This window comes from Vidua macroura, chromosome 4 (genome assembly GCF_024509145.1).
Source record: "Vidua macroura isolate BioBank_ID:100142 chromosome 4, ASM2450914v1, whole genome shotgun sequence".
Classification (NCBI taxonomy): domain Eukaryota; kingdom Metazoa; phylum Chordata; class Aves; order Passeriformes; family Viduidae; genus Vidua; species Vidua macroura.
In genome coordinates, this window is record NC_071574.1 from 31,781,754 (window position 1) to 31,800,362 (window position 18,609).

The following is an 18,609-nucleotide window of genomic DNA, read 5'->3' on the forward strand; positions in this document are numbered from 1 at the left end:
TGGATATAGAAGATAGGGGAGTATTTGACTCCTGACAGTTCAGTAGGCTTATGTTATTAAACCAGAAATCACTGAGGTCAGTATGAATCTATCCATCTCTGTTAAGGAATAAATAGACTTTTAAATAAAAAGGATGTATTTCTCAGATCTACCAAATGGGAAGTACGCTTAGGAGGGAATTTCCTTTTGTCCCTAGAAGACAACTATTCCTGACCGGATGAGGCCCATGCTCAAAGCCAAATTCCGTATAAATCTGTCATTAGATAGAATATTCATCATGGCAGGTCTTGATAACCTTCCTTAGGTGACAGCCTTCCGGGAAGAATTCTGATAAGGTGCTTTAGTGTACACAGAATGCAACATGCTTGAGTCTCAGTGAAGTAAATAGGATTTAGGCACATATATAAGACAAAGATTCATGAAAGTGCTTTAAAATGTACTCATGTTCAGACCTGTTCTGCAACAAACCCCCCATAAGTCCATTTAGCTTTAAACATAATTTAAGAATTTAGGTCTAACTGAAGCTGTTCCTCTGTTTAAATTCTTTTGCTGAATAAATATGTATTTAATGAGGGACTAATATTTTAATTGATCTTTTCACTTAGATCTAAAATATTCCTTTCACCTTTTAACTAATCATTTCAGTTAAATTGAAAAAAAGGAATCAGAAAGCTAATAGGCAAATTGTTGAGATAAACAGAAGGAAGTCAATTTAACTGACGCAATACTGGAACATTTTGGAAGAAAATAACAGAATTGGTTTTAAGTTGATCTCTTCTGTAGTATAGTGTATGATATTGTGAAAATTTTCAAAGACTATGCAATGCTATTTATATGAATATAAAAATACCTTAGTATTATGTCCAGAAACAGTTTTGTTATGTGTGAAATTTATTTTATTAGTTCATGAAGATTCTGTGTGGCTGATTCCTGTTCACACTTACACTACGTGATGGAAGATAGATTCTTATCCCTGCAGTTTCTTTGCCAAAGAAGTGTAAATGGCCCTTAAAATAAAAAGTGGGTCCTTTGAATCATAACACTGACATAGCTAAAGTGAAAGCTATACCAAAAGAATTCAATTAATTTTATTTCATTCAGGCATGACCTGATAAGATTTCAAGAGGATGTCAGAAAAAATTTGCATTGTTGGTGTCAGAGGAAGTGCAATTAGTGTGGAGCTGATGCTTTCTTTCTCTCTGAACTACTGTGCAAAAGCAGAGCAAAGGGAGTCACGGAAACTGACAGAACAGTGAAGCAAATAGATAATTGAGCCCCTGGGACAGATCTACTTCTTCCTGGGAAAACTTGTGAAGGCAGAATTCAGACCTCCCCCAAACCCAGTTTATTTCTTCCATCATTTTCTTTTGCAATCTTTCCAGAAACAGCTGCAATTAATAGTACAGGGGGCAAAATCATGGCCATTTAGTATTTCCAACTAAAGGCCATGAGAATTAAGGGAATTGCTGTTGAATCTTGGCAAGGGGACCCTTTTTCAAACCCCACCCATCCTACAACCTAGGAGGCCACTCCATTTGCTAACATTTTTTTAATGCCTGCCCATTGTTCTGCAAAAGTGGTGGGAGATTTGCTTCCTGCAACAGCAATGACTTTTGTGGCTGTTTGCCACAGAGTGTACAAGGCACTGAGTTGCTTTCAAAGCTCTGCTCCAGTTTATCTTTAGTCAGCTTGGCAGAAACCAAATTTAACTTTCGGAAATGAGAGCTAAGACTTGCTTTTCTGCCTCTAAAGTCTGCAAGGTGTGTGCCATAACAGTCTTTTAAGACTACTAAAACCACCTCTGATTGTGTGGCTGCTTACAACTGCATGGGAAGAAAAAAATCAGATATAAGGTTGGTTTGTTTGTTTGTTTTTAATTTAAAATTTTCCAATCCCGCCTGCATATGTTCACTGGCAGTCCTTTTCCGCAGAGCATGGAGGGAGAGTAAAAGCCACTGTCTTAAGTTACTGAGCATTGCTCTGATACTGAAACACAAATAAAAGAAGAAAGATAATCAATGAGTCTGGAACCTTTGCTACATCCAGATGCAACAGTTTAAAGATACATACTCTCCAGAGCACAAGCATTAGGATCTGAATGTTAAATATGCAGTTAGGGTGGAACATAATCTGGAAAGCCAGTCAAAAAAAGAATAAACTGTGAAAGAATCTGAAATGAAGTAAACAACCTTATAAAGTTGTGTGTCTCATCTGGTTCGGCATACTTTTGATGCTGAAAGCAAAGTCAAGCCAGTGGTTTCCTAATATAAATGTAAATGAGCACATTGCTTTGCAGCCTCGTTATAAGATGGCCTTTGAAGATCTGGGCTAAAATTGCTTCTATTTTTTGAGCTGTACAAAATTACAATTTTTTGTGCCACTACAGCAAATGCATCTCCTGCACACACAGCAGCACGTAGTGGGAAATAACCGAAAGAATACATACAGTAGCATCCCAAGGATGTGAAAAGGGCTGGATTCAGACACAGAAACACTTCAACTCTTCTGATTTTTCAGCCCAAGCAAAACCTGCCAAAGAAGCATCAAGGACAAAGGCATTCACAGGGGCTTTGGACTACAAGCACCTGAAAACAAACAAAAGTCTTTTTCCACTGACTGCAGATGATGTTGGGAAAATTTTGAACATATGATTAGTTCACTCTGCATGGCTAAGATTACATTCCTCTAACAGAAGGATGCAATGGAGCTCTGTTTCTCAAATGTACACGTTACTGCATTACAGAACAGCTTGTCAATATTAGGACTGAAAAATTATTGTAATGGTATAGAGGAACACTGTATAGTGGTATGGTAGAAATAATGAATCATGCTGAATTGAACTTAAGAGGGTGTTTCTGCACCTGAGAAGTATTGTTATGACGATTCCAAAAGTCAGCTCTCAGACCGTAACTAGAAATACCTATAGTTCAGTCCATGTCAGTAGAGTAACTCCATCTTCAGTAAGTGGAATCCAGCAGTACCATATTAGGCAGTCTTTTTATTCAGGACTTCAGGAACAAAATAAACTGTAAAACAAAGTCCAAAATAAAAATGCAACTTATTAAAATACTTCCTTTGTTTTATAGTGCTTGCGCATTAACACAAACCATACTGAGCTGAATGTTACTGTGTCAGCAACTGCCCTTTCACACAGTATAAAAAGATCCTATGCTACTTTTTGCTTTCATGAATCTCACCAAGAATTTCCAGATGAAGTCAGCATCTCAAATCAGGAAGAAACATGTTAAAATAAAACATGTATAACATGTACCTAGTGCATGAGGGTCCCCAAATGGGAATGTGATTGTGTGCTATAGCAGAATAAGCTGAAGACTTTATGGAAGTGCATCAGATACAGTCTAAATATTTGTGTGACGTGCATAATGCATGTGGCATAACAGTCCTGATACTGGCATGGCTGGGCCTTGGAAATACAGCTCAGTATTAACAGCTTAGTTTGACATTTATCTTATTGACTTCAAGCCTCTCCTTCAGATGAAAGAAATCTTCTTGCCTAAGACTTCCAGACAGTCTTGGCTGAGCAGGTGTCTGGAATGGAGCCCTGTCCTTCTCAGAAAATCACTTGGCTGAATTCTTTAATTCAGCATCTTCCAAACTTTCAACAGGAGACCCCTGTTTTAGAAAACAAAATCAATCACTGCCTGCTTTTACTCTGACCATGCTGTTTTCACTTCACATTTTACAAATCTCACCTTGATTAGAACTTCCATTTGTATTATAATGGGTTAATCACAAGAACAGCCTGTAAATGCAACCTACCAAGCCTGAACCAAATCAGAAGGCAATTTTATATTTATCTAAGGCAATTTTGACTCTTGTAGATCTCGGCACTTTCAAAAAAGTGTCACTCAGGTATACAAAATCACCAGATAATCCACCTTCTGAAAACCATAACCAAAAATAATTTCATATAATCTCTCTAATGCTTCATGAGCATGAGGGCTTACCCCGTATACAAAATGGATTCCCTTGAAACCTGTGAAGAATGAGAATGTTTTTTTACACCTATTCTCCATACAGTCAACTTGTTTCCTGCCTGGGACATGCTGCCAGGAATTCCTTGACATTTGTATCCTCAAAACTGTTTTAAAAGTGCTTGAAGAAGACTAACCACACTGGAGGGAAAAAGTTCCAGGTGTTGTCTTTTCATTGCCAGCAGTAGGCACACAAAGATGTATGCAACTACAACATTTGTATGGTAGGATTTCCTGTTTTCCCAAAATTTACTTCCTACCAAAAAAAAAGAAAAAAAAGTAGATAGTGACCTGATGTGTTCAAATCTTAGTTAATTGGTGACAACCCCTCTTTAGCTACAGCAAAGCACAGCTTTTGGTCTGGTTCCAACAGTATGATTTGATAACATTATCTCTGTTGCTAGTTTCCTGGAAATTGAAGAGATTTTTAGAGATTTGAATCTCTTCAGTTTTTGTTTGGTCTTCTACACAGAGATATTCAACCAGTAGTTTGGAATAGTTTGGTTAATTTATCTAAATATTTTCCTTCTCCCTTCAAAATTAGCATATTACTTGTATGGTTTTAACTGGTTATATCAAAGCTTTTGTTCTTGGTCATTCTTTTAAAAAAACTAAAATTGGTTTTCCTAGTACATTTGGACTGTGTTAAACAGAATTGATTACTATGCCTACATGACCTAAAAGTAGAGTTTGTTTCTGTTGTTCTTAGAATGTCTACTGAGATGATTTTGCCAAATTTCTAATGCCCATCCATTCGTGTCCACACTTACTAGAATTTTTAAAAGCTCTTAACACAGATTCAAGTTTACTAGGCAGTAGCTGAAATTTCAAAAGATTTTGCATGCCACCATTTTTTAACTTATTTACATGGAATTTCCAACATCAATGCTTCATATTTTTTTCAAGAACTGTGTGAACAGTTCAAACTTATTTTGCACTATTTTACTAAGGCCCGAACTTGTGTAATTTCGCCTGCATTTAGATTCCATCTGGTCTGACTAGTGTTTATGGCTTCATGTAGCAAGCTTTCTGGCCAAGAGCTACTACACTGGTAGTCCACTAGGTACTCATCCCCTTGTCCTCCTAGACAAACTAATTACATTTTAATATGTTTTGATTCTTCTTAAACAAGTTTAAAAGAGTTGGTGGTCCCCTTAGATTTTTTATTTCATACACTGGGGCCAGGTCTTTTGATCATAAAAAGGGCTTTAAACTATACAGTGCTGTATTATCTCTTTTTATTCCTTGTATATGATAACATATGTTAGAGTGTGCTATTCCCAGACTGGCCTTGGCATATTGCCTGTGCTCCAAACCTCCTGTTGTAAGGGTCGTACCTTACTCAGAGAACCCTCTAAGAATCCGCGTTCCGTAGGTTATGATACAACGCTGTATTTATTCACACTGACACCTGGAAGGACTCAAAAACACACAAAAAAACCCATTACTGAAAGCATTATTATGCTTTTAACGTCACTGGCCTTTGAGATATGAATGCACAGGAGCAGAAATGTCTGGGATCACTTTGTCGCTCAGATTCTTCCCTTTTTGGGGACATTTTTCTAAAAAACTGAGTGGTTGCATCGGTACAAGAAACAACTGAAGCATTGTTGCGAAGGCAACCGCTGCACAGGGAAATGCCCTACATGTTCCCACCCAAGCACTACGAGCAAGAGGGGTACGAGCAGGAACATTCCGGACCCCGGGACCGACACCGGCCCCGGGCCGGGCACGGGCAGCGGCCGCCCCTCAGCCCCGGCCGCGGCCCCCGCGCGGCCCTCGGCTCCCGCAGCCCCGCCTCCGCCTCTGATTGGACGAAAGCGCGGCGGCCGCGCCCGCCATTGGCCCCTCGGGCAGCGGTCGCGCTCGCCATTGGCTGCCGGCGGGTGCCACTCGGGGCGGCGGCGGCCGGGGGAGGCGGTGAGGCAGCCGGGCCCATCCTCTGCTGGCGGCGGCGGCGGCGGCGGCGGCACCATGGTGAGCTCCGCCGGGCCGCCCGCCCTGCCCGGGGCCGGGGCGCGTCCGCGCTGCCCGGTCCCGGGCCCGCGGTGGGAGGGAAGGGGCTGAATCCCCTTGGGAAGCGGGAAGCAGGGCCCCAGCCCTTTGTTTCGGGGGAAGATGGGTGATGTTTCGGTGGGGTCGCTTCCCGGCGGGGTGATGGGAAGGGTGGGGTGGGATGCTGCGGGGCGGGGGAAGGGGCTCCCCTGCCGCCCGGTGCCTGACCGTGCCACTGCCTCGTCCTGCCCCGCAGTACGGCTTCGTCAATCACGCCCTGGAGCTGCTCGTCATCCGCAACTACGGCCCCGCCGTCTGGGAGGACATCAAGTAAGTGACTGCGCGTGTTTGTGCGCGTCCGTCCGTGTGTCTGTGTGTGCATGTGCGTCCGTGTGTCTGTGTGTGCATGTGTGCACGTGTGTGCATGTGTGTCCGTGTGTGCATGTGTGTCTGTGTGCGCGCCTGTCCGTGGGGGCGCGCAGGGCCGGGCGCTGGGGCCGGCCGGGTACCGGGGGTACCAGCGCCCCGTTTGCCGGTGCCGGGCGGGTCCGCGGGCCGGCAGGGGCTGGCAGCGCCACCGGCAGCGGTACCCGCAGCTCTGCGGCCGGCAGAGGCACCCAGGACGCGGCTCCCAGCCGTGACAAGACCAGCGCGGCTCCTGCCGCACCTCGTCCCGCTCGCGGCCTCCCGTAACGCCTCCAAGACCCGCCTTGTTCCATCTTCCCCCGTGTCCAGGAGCCGCAGCGGGGGTGGCATTGATCCCCGAGCTTCCCTCCATTATATGGAGTATGGGGCAGAAGTCCTGTCCTTCAATCAGGTGAACCGTGCAACAGTTGCATCCCTTTGCATCCCTGAAGGAATTAAGATACGCTGTTTATTTAATAAACACTGTCTAAAAATAGTGTCAGATTTTGGTAATGTCCTCAGCTCGAAATGAAAACAGACACTGATTATTAAAGAGAAATATACATAAGGATATAAGTAGAAGAATGGATTTTGGCTTCATTTCTTGAACCTGGTTTCTTGTGCCCGGCCCTTGCTTTTATGGTGGTATAACATTTTTCTAAGGAGCTGACTGCCTTCACTTTAAACCTTTGATCAGTTGTGAGATTGCACTAAAAGTTTTAAATGAGTGTGCAAACATAATTCTGTTTACCTTAAAAATAGTAGTATGAGTCACTGAATAAAACTACAACAAACATTTTTAAAAGGGCATAAAAGCTTACAGAGTTGTAGGCTTACTTCATCAGGCTTTAGGCAACATGTGGTCAGAATAAATGGTTTAATATGATCTCTTGATAAGGCAGAAGTCGATTATCCAGCTTGGAGAAAGTGATCCTCTTTCAACTGGATGCCTTCTGTATCCCTCTGTTTTATTTATTTTAATATGTTAGTGTTGATGTTGATTTTATAATATATTGCTGTTGTCTTAATACAACTCAAAAGGCCAATTTTGATTGTGAGATTTTTGTTACCATTACATATTCATAAAACCATTTGTTAAGAATATGGTAAGCTTGCACAGTACCATGAAATCAGAGAATCACAGAAATGTTCTCTGGAAGGGGCCTCTGGAGGTCATCTAGTCTAGTTTCTGTTCCAACCTGGATGGCTACTGGCACTAGATCAGGGCTCAGCCATGACTTTTGTCTAGCCAAGTCTTTAAAATGACCAAAGGTGAGTCCACAGTTGTGGTTCAGTAGGCATTCATTGTTCTATTGATCCCTGACAGGTGCTCTGTAAATTATTGTTTGCAAATGCAGTTCTGTGCATGGCACAGATTAACTTCTAGTGTATACCACAGAGTTTTGTGCTATAAGTGTGGCATTTATTTTCTTTACATACTAAACATTTCTAAACACAGTGATCTATTTTGAATTCCTGTTTTGATTTTTTTAGTGACATATGTTACTTAAAAGGTGATAAAATGCTGATGCATACATAATTTTCCATGAAAATTAAAATAAATAAATAAAAATATGTATAAAATATGATATTCACTCTTTATTGCCATGGCATTCCTTACCAAGATGCCTTAAATATGTATTTGAATATTTATTTGTACTTAAGATCAATCCATCAGAGAAGATACAGAGTTTCATCTTCTAGTGTAAGACCATGCTGCAGACTGTCAGAACACAGCCATAATTCCTGATGCATCCTATCTCTTTAGATTTTGGAAACACCTGATAGAATACTGTAGATAACTAAAGCCCATGAGGAATATTACTCATGTAACATTTGGAGACATTTAATAGAAATATACAAATTACTTTTCTAAGGTCAGATGTGATAATTCAGGAAGCTGGTACATCCTGTTTCTGCTTTTCAAATGAGAAACATTTATGTTTCAAATGAGAAACATTTGTAGCAGCCCAGCAGGTAGGCTCTGCTGTTAGCTCCCAAGAAGATGGCTCTCTGGAAGGAAACCAGCACGACACTACCCAGCAGAAGATTGGAATGTGATCTCCAAGAAGGAGCCAATGTATTTGCAACAGCTGCCATAGCTCCTTATGTGAAATTGGTCACCATGGGGTATTCAGCAGGATTTCTCAGTGTATCCTAGAGTTCAGAAACCAGTAAACCAACCCTTGCTGGAACACATTTTAGTGGTGTTGATTTAGGGAATGGTAGTGTCAACTGGTAGCCAAGTGATGTTGAGGAAAAGCTTGGATGTTTTATCTTTTATAAGCAAATACAAACTTCTTGCAAAGGCTTTTTTTGTTAGAACTGTTAATCATTTAGGAAACAGCAAGAAAGTACATGACAGTGTTGTGGCATGCTGAATTGAAGCAGTTGAATCACAGATGACTGGAGAAATAATTATCGAAGTCAACAGTTCTTGGCTATTTCAAAAAAAACCCAAGAGGAACTTTTCACTGTTAGTGAGGTTGAATTTGCAATAGAACTTCAGCATTTTTGTGAAGTAGAGAGGCCTCTGGGTAGTTCAGTACAAAATTTCTTATCTAAGCTTTCTTGATTTTGTTTTTTTTCAATGCTGAGCTGATCACATACTGCTATTTTGTTCTCTCTGAAGTCACCACAGAAGATGTGAATCAGCATTGCAGAGTGGTGGGTTATGATTGCTTAGTGATTCTCAAATGCCTGCAGGTGAATTTGTACTTAATATTGACAGAATGGAAAAGAAAACATAGAACTAAATAAACTGAAGTAATGAAATATGGTCATTCTTCAGAAAAAGTGCAGTTAAAAAAGTTAAATGCTGAATTGAAAGGGTATTCTCCATCTGAAACATGGAAACTCTTTTGTAGCTTGTTCAGTCAGAAGTGGCATTGAATAAAGTTCTTACATAGAGGATTTGGGTACACAAATAGTTGAATATGATGCTCTTACAAGAATGGTGTTTCCAGTGTCGTCACTTACTGTTATCTGAGTTAGAATGATGTTCAAGTCTCCATGTCTGTCCTTTTGTTCATTTTTCAGCATTACTGTAAAACCATGATCTCTGAGAAAAAGATTCACACTGTTTTTTAATGGCCCAGAGTGGAATTCGTGGGAAACTTAGCCTCCATGTTATTTTCACCCACTTTAAAAAAAAAGCATAACTGAACAACAGAGTCTTTTACACATCATATAATAAGGCACTAAGTTCATGGAAAACTTACAGAATATACTTCAATATAGGGCTTGGCTTTCCTTAAGAACTAGGATTAAAATGCTTGACACACAAAATGGTTCAAAACCTTCTATTTCTGAACCAGCACTCTGATCCCAAATAGGCTGAATTTAAAATAAGACTAAGAAAGCTGGCATATAAGTAATGAAAGTTAATCTTGATTTATGAAGGCTTTATTCATTTTCTCAACAGCAAAGTCTCAAAAATTTACTTCTCCGTAGGGTTTTCTCTGACTGCCACTTGCAGAATTGAGAATTTGAACTAGTGAACAGGGTTTTTATGATGAAGCCCTGGAATCATTAGAGGGATTTAGCAAAGCTGGATGAGTAAGAGGCAGTGAGAGGAAAGTCCTTCTGTAGTTGCTGAATTCTGCAGCAGATTTTTCTTGGTGGAAAGTGAAGATGATTGACTGTAGTCTTTTCTTCTGCTTACTGGCAGTTGTAAGCTGCACGTGCACTGCTGATTGTCATTCACTGTTTCAGTCCTTGGAAGGGGAGACTTAGGACCTGCAGTGCAATGGAGGCAGACTCCTTTGATCAGCGCTTCACTAGCTCTACAAAGAGTTACTAGTAAATAAACAGTTGACCTAGAACTGTAAACCACACTTTTCATTTGTTCCTTCCATACTTAAGAGAAAACCTATTCCGAATCCTTTATTTTGTACTTGTTCTATCCAGAGGTCTGGTTTAGATTGTGTGGCCACAGTTGCAATGGCTGGTTCTCAGGGGTGGTTCTCAAGATTCCTTTGGCATTAGATATCTTCAAGTCCTCTGCAGCCAACATAAACTCAAAGTTGTCAGGCCTGGCCATTCCCACATACATGAAAGTCTGCGCTCATGTCTGTTTAAGGCCAAATTTATACTGCTGGGTGATATGGTAGCATGTGCATACGATTGTAAGTAGTGCACGTGGAATTACTGTCCATGTACCTGTCCAAAACAATGCAGAGAGATTACTATATTGTCAAAATAAATAAAAATTTCCAGGGCTCAAGAAATTGTATTCCCTAGTATGTTTCTATGGTGGGCATATTTTTATGTGTGTGATAGTACATTTTTAAAAGAGGCTGATACCATAAAATCTGGCTCTCTCTTCTGCAACAGGTATCACTTATGGCTGAGCAGAACAGCCAATGTATGTGAAATTCTGATCACTCCATTCAGCAGTTCTAAGGGTTTAATTGTTTTACAAGCATTGACAGGGATGTCTTCTTGAAACAGCTCCAGGTCAATACGTGGGAGCTAGAGCAATGTTGTCAGCAGGGAATACGTACAGAGACTTTTTTCCTGTGTTTCCCAACACTATTCCTCTGTGTTTGATTAAATGAATACAGGATTTTCCCACGGGCTCCTAAATCTGAATTGAGGTCAGGTTAGATGCTCAAATTGTGACATTTTCAAACATACTGCCAAGAAAATGAATGAGAACTCAGAAATCTAATAAATACATTAAAATGCTTCATCACAATCCCATAGAGTTAATTAGTATTTTTCCCACACAGGTATATGAAATATCTAGATTTGGGAAATTAAATGGCACAGCCAGTCAGCCACAGTCTTCATCTTCCTTCTGTTTTTATGGTAGAAGTCCCCACAAAAACATGTAGTGTTTTCTAGTGAAAAACTAGAGTGGAAGTTGAAACTCAGTGTTTGCTAAAAGCAGCTACATAGAGGTGTATTTTTATTTGATTCTGGAAAAGTGTTCAAACTTGCACAGTAGAAAAAAAAGTTTTTTTTGCCCCTTTGCTATCTGTACCTTAGCATGGGGACATATAAATCAAGTAATAGCCTTACATCCCTAGTGCTCAGTGCTTAATGTAGAATTAAGGCATCTTCTCCTGCCTTTGCCTGGTTTTGTCCTTTGGAGGGGTTAGGATGGCATGTGCTGTCCTCACTTTTAAATGCCAGGACTCCAGGTCTGGGGAGCTTTCTGGGCAGCACAGTCTTTACAGGGACCCAGTGGTCTGGAAGTACCCATTATAGAAGAGCAAAAATCAATTGCTTGTCCTAGGAGGAAGGAAACTTTCGTTTCCCAAGTTTCACAGATTATCACCTACCAAGGCTCCAGGCTCTTAAAAGTTTTTTTTCCTGTAAATCTCATGGTTAAAATGGTGAAACACTGAGGATTGAGTAATTGGCCTGGTGCAATGTGGAAAAGGAAAGTGGAAAGTTCTGCTCAGTTTCAAATTGGGTTCAGTTGAAGTGGTGGAAGACTGTACCATTTGGGGACATGAAAGAAACTGCAGGGCCTGAATGGAAACTAAACTAAACAGACAGAAACTTCTACATCCTGTTGGTGAAGGTTAACATAGGTCAGACTAGTGACTTGGTGTGGCTTTTGCAGTGAAATCTGGGTGATTTAACAGCACATATTGTTGGGTAAATTTTCAAAGGCATTCCTAGCAGTTAGGTTTATTAGTAGTGATGTAGGTTGCTCGCTTAAGTCAGGAAAGATAGATGCTTTTGTTCATTTACCTATCTAAAAATGGTACTCCCCTGATTTCCCTAGCATTTAGATAATTAGAAACTCATTGACAGGGTGTGCAATTCTGATTAATTATATTTGTAATATGCCTAGAATGTACTATTCTAAAATAGTAAATTATATAAATAAATAGTATAAAATGAATACTAAATGCCTTTAAGAAAACATTTTATATTTTTTTACAGGAGGTGGACTGGGATTGCATTGTTTCCTGGGAATTTCCCACAGCAAAAATTGTCCGTTTTTATGCTGCTTAAACAAAGCAAATAATAAAAAACTTCTCTAGCTGCAGAATGAAGGCCCTAGCTTGGCTTTCTGTGTCTGTATGGTGGGTTCAGACAGCATCTCTCTTTGTCAGAGATGTTTTTTTCTTTTTACTGATATATCAAAACACAACTTATATTTGTTGACAAATCCTGTGAGAATCAAGATTTTGGCCTACTGCTATTGCTTAGCACAGTGTTTAGATGTAGTAATCACTCCTACTATCATGTAGTTTGCCTTTTCAGAAACCTAGAAAAATATGCACAACAGCTCTAGTGAAAGACTCTTTTAAGTTGCAATAGTAAGTTCCTAAGATTAGTGGGAATTTAGATACTTTGTAGGTCTGATGCTGGTAGGCTGTAAAGTCCATGAAAGTTGTGTTTTCAGCATAAAAAGTGCTTAGTATCTTAAAAAACCAGAACCACTCATCATATACTGGGCACCCTAATTGAATGAAACCTTTTTGATCTGTGGTCTTCTTGCCTATTTTAAATGGAAATGGTATAATTGGCCTCATGAGATTTTTGGAGAGCTAATTTATGCTTCTGCATGCAATTAGTGGAGATCAATTCCACAGGAAGACTTATTAGAAAGGAATAATTCTCTCTTCAGAACTGGATTTGAAAACTGCTGTAAATCAAGCCTGAAGTTATATATTGAGGAATGGGATAAAATAAAACACGAAATAGTTGCACATTAGTGGAGTAGGATCTCACCCCAGTACTGAGGGAGCTGGAAGCCTGGAGGAAAAGGAGCAGGTTTTGTGGGCTCGTGGTTGTGGCTGGGATGTTGTGTCATACAGGCTCGGGAACAGACAGGGAAATGTTGCTTGGAGCAAACTGCTCTAATGTTGCTGAGTGGACCTGAGTCCATCTTTCCTGCTTTCACTAAACTACAAAAAAAAAAAAAAAAATCACCAGATGCTTATGGCTCTTTATGAGATATGTTTTATTTCTTTGTAATTACTCTGGAACGTGTTTTTCAAATTTTCAGCTGACCGTAGTTTCTATATATAGGGCAGCCCTTTAGAAAGCATGTAAAACAATGCCATAGTCTGTAACAGTCTGTCTGCAGTGATAACAGCTTCACTTCTGGTAGGAGAGAACTTGGTTAATCATCAGCTTAGAATGTAAAGTTTTTGGAGAAAATCTATTCGTGTATGTAGGTACATATGCAAATAAATATTGATGTGCATGCTTATGTGTATGTGCATATTATGTCTACATAATCACCATGTGGCCTGGGCAATAAAAATGCAAACTGAACAGGAAATAAGAAATAAGAATCAAATATCTGTACAAAATGTGAGATGGGGTACTTCAGTTAATAATCAGCTGTAGTTGAAGCAAGTGAAAAGCCTTCCAATTATCTTTGGTATTTCTTGTCAAGGAGTTGATTTGCAGGAGAACCTTGGTGCCAACCTCCTTGTAAATTTCTAAGTGTAGGTTTTGGTGTGTCTCACACTTCAATTTTATTTTATCCTATTAAAGCCTTTTTATTTATCCTATTAAAGCATTTGGGATTTCTCCCATCAAAATGCTGGCTTTCCTGTTCTTTTTTTTCTGTGCTTCTCCCCCCAGGAACTGTAGAATTCTGGGTGGTGAGCAGGTGAGTTATGGAGTTCACCACATAGACATGCACACCTGTCACATGCAGTGGTGGCAGCCAGTCCCTGTGAATCTTTTTTCCTTCTTTGCTGAACTGCTGGAGGTTTGCTCAGTATTTCCCTTTCCCAGCCCACAACTAATTATTGTAAAGAATGCTTGCTTTACAGTTTACTTGAACTTACTGATTCCCTCATGCTCAAAGGTTTGCAGACGTACTGTGTTAATTATTTTAACTGTCTTGTCATGATGAACACTGGTGAAAAAAATTGACTATTTCACTAAAGTTTAGGTTTTGAATCCATTATTATTTTGGAGCATGTCGTTCTCAGTTGTAAATAATTTCAGTGATCTGTTAAAAAGCAAGAAAATGGAGGTTTTGCTGCCTTTTTCAGTACCATGTGGGTTTACCCAGTGCTGAAGGCAATGTTCTGTTTGACCAATCTCAACAATTTTGAAAAAAACACAGATTGCCTACAAATAGATATGAGAAAGACACTTTGGAAAGCCATTAGTGGTGAAATGGCAATAGATGATTTCTTTTTAATCCATAGCCCTTTTAACATTATTGAGTTTCTATCCAGAAAGTAACATTTATTTTTGTTTCTATTTTAAAGTCCTTATTTCATACTATTCCAAAGTTCTAATCAGTATTTTATATATATATTTTTTAAGTGATGCTTGCTAGATGATTCTTCCTGGGTAGGGAGGTTAATATTTACAAGCTTCATAGGGTCAGAACACTTTGCTCTTTCAGTTCCTCACAGCGGAAGGACCTGCTTGAAGGTCAGGAGTTAAACTAAGTGGATGCCAAATTATTTAATTCCTCTGGGAAAGGGTTGGCTAAAAGGAAATACTGGCATGTTATGAAACTTGGTGTAAGTGTTCTTGCAGTATCTCTCAGGTACTTTGCAGTTTTCCCAGAATTAAGTGCTTTTAGATGTGCCAGGATAACAGGTAATTCACTCTTGTTAATGAAATGCATGAAAGAGTATTTTGTAAATACCATTCTTTTTATTTCACTTACGTAAAAGGAAGCAAAATAATTCTGGCTTTATATTTTTAATAATATTTTTAGCGTTTGTAGTAGCAGCAAGGAACTCGTACTTTTGTTAACTGTATCTTCTAGTATTATCTTGTTTTGAAAACCTACATTAAACACTCTCGTATCCAGCCTGTAAAACTGGGAAATAGCTCAGAACTGTGAAGTCTATAAATACACCTATTTATTTTACCCAGAACATCATTTTCCTGGACAGATTCCCATTTTTATTTAATCTTGTAACTTAATATAATTTATGTTCTTCCCAGCTGGGTATTTTAAAATATCTTTGGACCATCCAAAACATGTACCAGTCTATTTTCTTTTTTCCTTTTCGCAATAGTGGCTCAATATTTTTAATAACTTTTAGTAAAGCATCTTTGTGAAATACATGAAAAAAAGATGGGAAGCATTTTGAAAAAAAACAACTGTCTTTGAAGTAATATGAGCAGTGAGTTTGCCATTTTAGTGTAAATTAGATGCAAAGGCAATGATTCTGGGTTCACAGATACCATCTTTAGTTCTGACCCATGTAATCCTGTTTAAGAGTGCTACTCTTGGAACGGAATTAAACTTGACTTGCTCCTATCAGTGAGATCAGAACCATGCTGTGTTTCTAAGTGCGGTAGAGTTATTTTGTCATTAAGATTGTTTTGACTGATCTCTTCAATTTAACGAGCACTTTTCCATCCTTGGTACACCAAGAATACTGAAGCACAATGGTGGCAAAAGTCCCAGCAGAAACAATACATATCATGGAAGAAGTCCTGGAGGTAGTCTTGGAACCAGCTGCTGTTTTTGGTGCGTTCAAGGTGACACGCCCAGCGCGCACACTTTGGGCTGAGTTTTGGTAGGAAGAGATCCAGTGGTGCTTTTGGGGCACTGGATGATCTCTTAAAGCGACACCAGCAGCTTCTAAGTAATAATGTTATATCACAGAGAAGCCTATGCATCTTCAGGATGCAAAGTAATTGCTCCATGCAGTCTTCTACCATATTCTTTGTTAGTATTTGCTGCATGCAAATGGAAAGGGTTCTTCTTCTATAAGATTCCAGCTTTTTGACTGGCTACAGAGGCAGGATAGCAAGTATGACTGAAAAGGAAAAGGAAAGTTTCGTTAGCAGCAACCTTCTTGAGTATGACTTATGCAAATTCACTTTAAATACTACAGTCTGACTGCAAAACTGCATTAAAACTCACCTTGGCAGAATGGGCTATATATAAGTAAGATCAGCCTGATGTAACATCTTGCCCAGCTGTATTGTCTGTAAAATCTCCAGTGATGGCAAAGGAAATCCTTTCTACATCGAACCTCTATGAGAAATAAAAATGTGTGCATCCTATGGTTTAAAAATCTGAAGTGCAGGATCTGTTCTGATTTTAAGAATAGTTTTTCTCAGAATGTTTGTCCACACATAGCATTTCAGCCATTTCTGTGAATTATTAACATCACCTTTGAACATTAGTAGTGTGTTTACAAATACTCAACTAGTTGCACAATAGGAAAGATTTTCAAAGGGACCATTGTACACAGATGTATCACCTGTAATGCTGTTTTGTGCTGCTAAATCAACTACAGTTTTGGGGGTGTTAGCACGACTGATGGAGGAAAGGCTGCTTTAAGATTTGATCCTGCTTTGATCTATTCAATAGGAATTTTTCCACTGATTTCAAGGCCAAATCTTTATGTGAAAAATATCCTTTGTATAGCTTTTATTTTCCATGGTGCAATGGTTAAAGTTCTTCTCTTGCCCAAGTAAACTGCCTCACATTAACCTGGATAATAGAAACATTCTGGAGGAAAACAAAAGCACTTTAGAAAAGTCTGTGCTGGAATCTTTGTTTCCCACAATTGAAATAGCTCTATGTAATCATTCAGAATTAGTCTAGAGTAAATAAAAAGGGCTGCCAGAGTGTAGAAGTTAGGGCAGGCATGTCATGGGATGTAAGTTTTGAACCATGAAATATCACATTTTGTGTGACAGGAATCAGTTTGGGAAGAACATTAAAATCCTGGGGTGTTTTAACATTTTGAGCATAAATTTACAGGGGAGCAAAACCTACACTTATTTTGTCTCTATGAATGTAAATGAGACATTAATTGCAAATTCTGTTCTATTTGACTTGAAACTTATTTTGAAAGCGCAGCCACATAAAAGTTAGAATTTGCTACTGTAATACTGCTTCTTCACTAAAGAAATAAGCAGGGCTTGGGAATTTGCCAGAGCTTGTTGCTTTTGGCTCATTTCCAGTTAAGTTCTTAAGAAAGCTACCAACATGTGATTGCTGTTAATGTCTTTGTGATCAAACACCACAGTCTGCAGAAAACATTAGAACATTAGATTCCTCCCACAATTTTATCTGGTCAAAAACTGTAACTTAAGATTGCAGCAAAACATTTCAAGAGAAATGCCACATTTTTTGTTTTTTTTTTTCTGGTGGGTGTTTTTTTTTTTTTTGTTTTCTTTTTTTTTTTTAAAGCTATGGATTATGAAATTTTCTCTGAAATGTGGTCAGCCAAATACAAATGTAAGGAATTACAGTTGATGGACAGCTGATCACAGCAGCTCTGCAAAGCTGACAAAGCAGTCTCACTCTTAACAATAATTATGACACTATCATATATTTCTTGCTATCACCCTTGTTATAAAACCATTTTCTTAGTGTAATTGCAGGCAGCTTTGAGAAATCAGGTAGGGTCAGGTAATTAGGTGGGAAAACTGCAGCCATGGGGACACAATTTTAGGTATTCACCTGAATGACACTGCCCTGTTTCCTGGGCTGCTGGAGGTCAGTCACGGTCAGCCTCTCTGGTGCTGGTAGCTGTGATGCTCTCTCAGAAAAATTCATTAGAGGCCCTGCTATTTTGTGGACTGGCTGAACAACCAGTGCCTCTAAAAAAATAGGATTGCTTTCACTTTGCAGTGGCCATTTTGGATAAACTCACAGCAGCATTTTCCCATCACATTTAGTCTTAAGAGTAGTATTTCAGAGAGAAGGACTTTTGGAAGCTCTCACTGCTCTTAGATTACTGAGGGAAGCACAAGGGCTTCAGAAGCCTGTCCACAATCACTCTGCCTACATGTTGTCTGTATGCAGAGCAACTTCTGTGAACAGGTGATGGAGCAGATGGGGAAATTCATCTAGCAGAAAAATAATACAGAAAAACAGATAACTAACTGAATTTTATTTCAGCTCAGCACCTGGGATCTTGTGCTGGGATCTTGTGCTGGGATCTACCAGCACAAGAGATCTCAGAGGTATGGAGAAGGAAGGGAAAGGAAGAAGATTTGGAAAGGAAGAAGAAAGTTCTGAAATTTAGTGATTTTCAAGCATGCATCTTAAAAAAGCAGTTTATCTTTCGACATGGACTTAGATTAGCCATTGTCATGATATTTGCCATATATGTAGAACAAGCAAAGAAACTTTTGCCTGCATGGTTTTAACTGAGAAGTGTAATCCCCTCCAGGAATAAATATTTACTTTGACAAATTTTCTAGAAAATTTTGCTCAATTTAAAAATATTTTAAATGGGAAATACATCAGTAAGGCTACAGAGAAGATGGCTGCTGAGTGATCCAAAGCATC

At 39.4% G+C, this 18,609-nt stretch overlaps 1 protein-coding gene and 1 long non-coding RNA gene across 2 annotated transcripts in view; one reads left to right on the forward strand and one right to left on the reverse strand.

The window, feature by feature from the left end:
* Positions 1 to 5,931: 5,931 nt before the first annotated feature.
* GUCY1B1 (guanylate cyclase 1 soluble subunit beta 1) overlaps positions 5,932 to 18,609 on the forward strand; it is a 42,114-nt gene continuing 29,436 nt past the window's right edge. Inside the window, exons 1-2 of the mRNA XM_053975392.1 lie at positions 5,932 to 5,972; positions 6,247 to 6,320. Coding sequence (XP_053831367.1) covers positions 5,970 to 5,972; positions 6,247 to 6,320 — 77 coding nt within the window. The 5' untranslated portion in view covers positions 5,932 to 5,969. The remainder of the gene's footprint in view (positions 5,973 to 6,246; positions 6,321 to 18,609) is intronic.
* Positions 10,255 to 13,141, reverse strand: LOC128806102 (uncharacterized). The gene is made up of 2 exons (XR_008436709.1): positions 13,092 to 13,141; positions 10,255 to 10,556 (listed from the first exon to the last, which is right to left on the reverse strand). It is a non-coding gene; the product is annotated as an uncharacterized LOC128806102 (long non-coding RNA).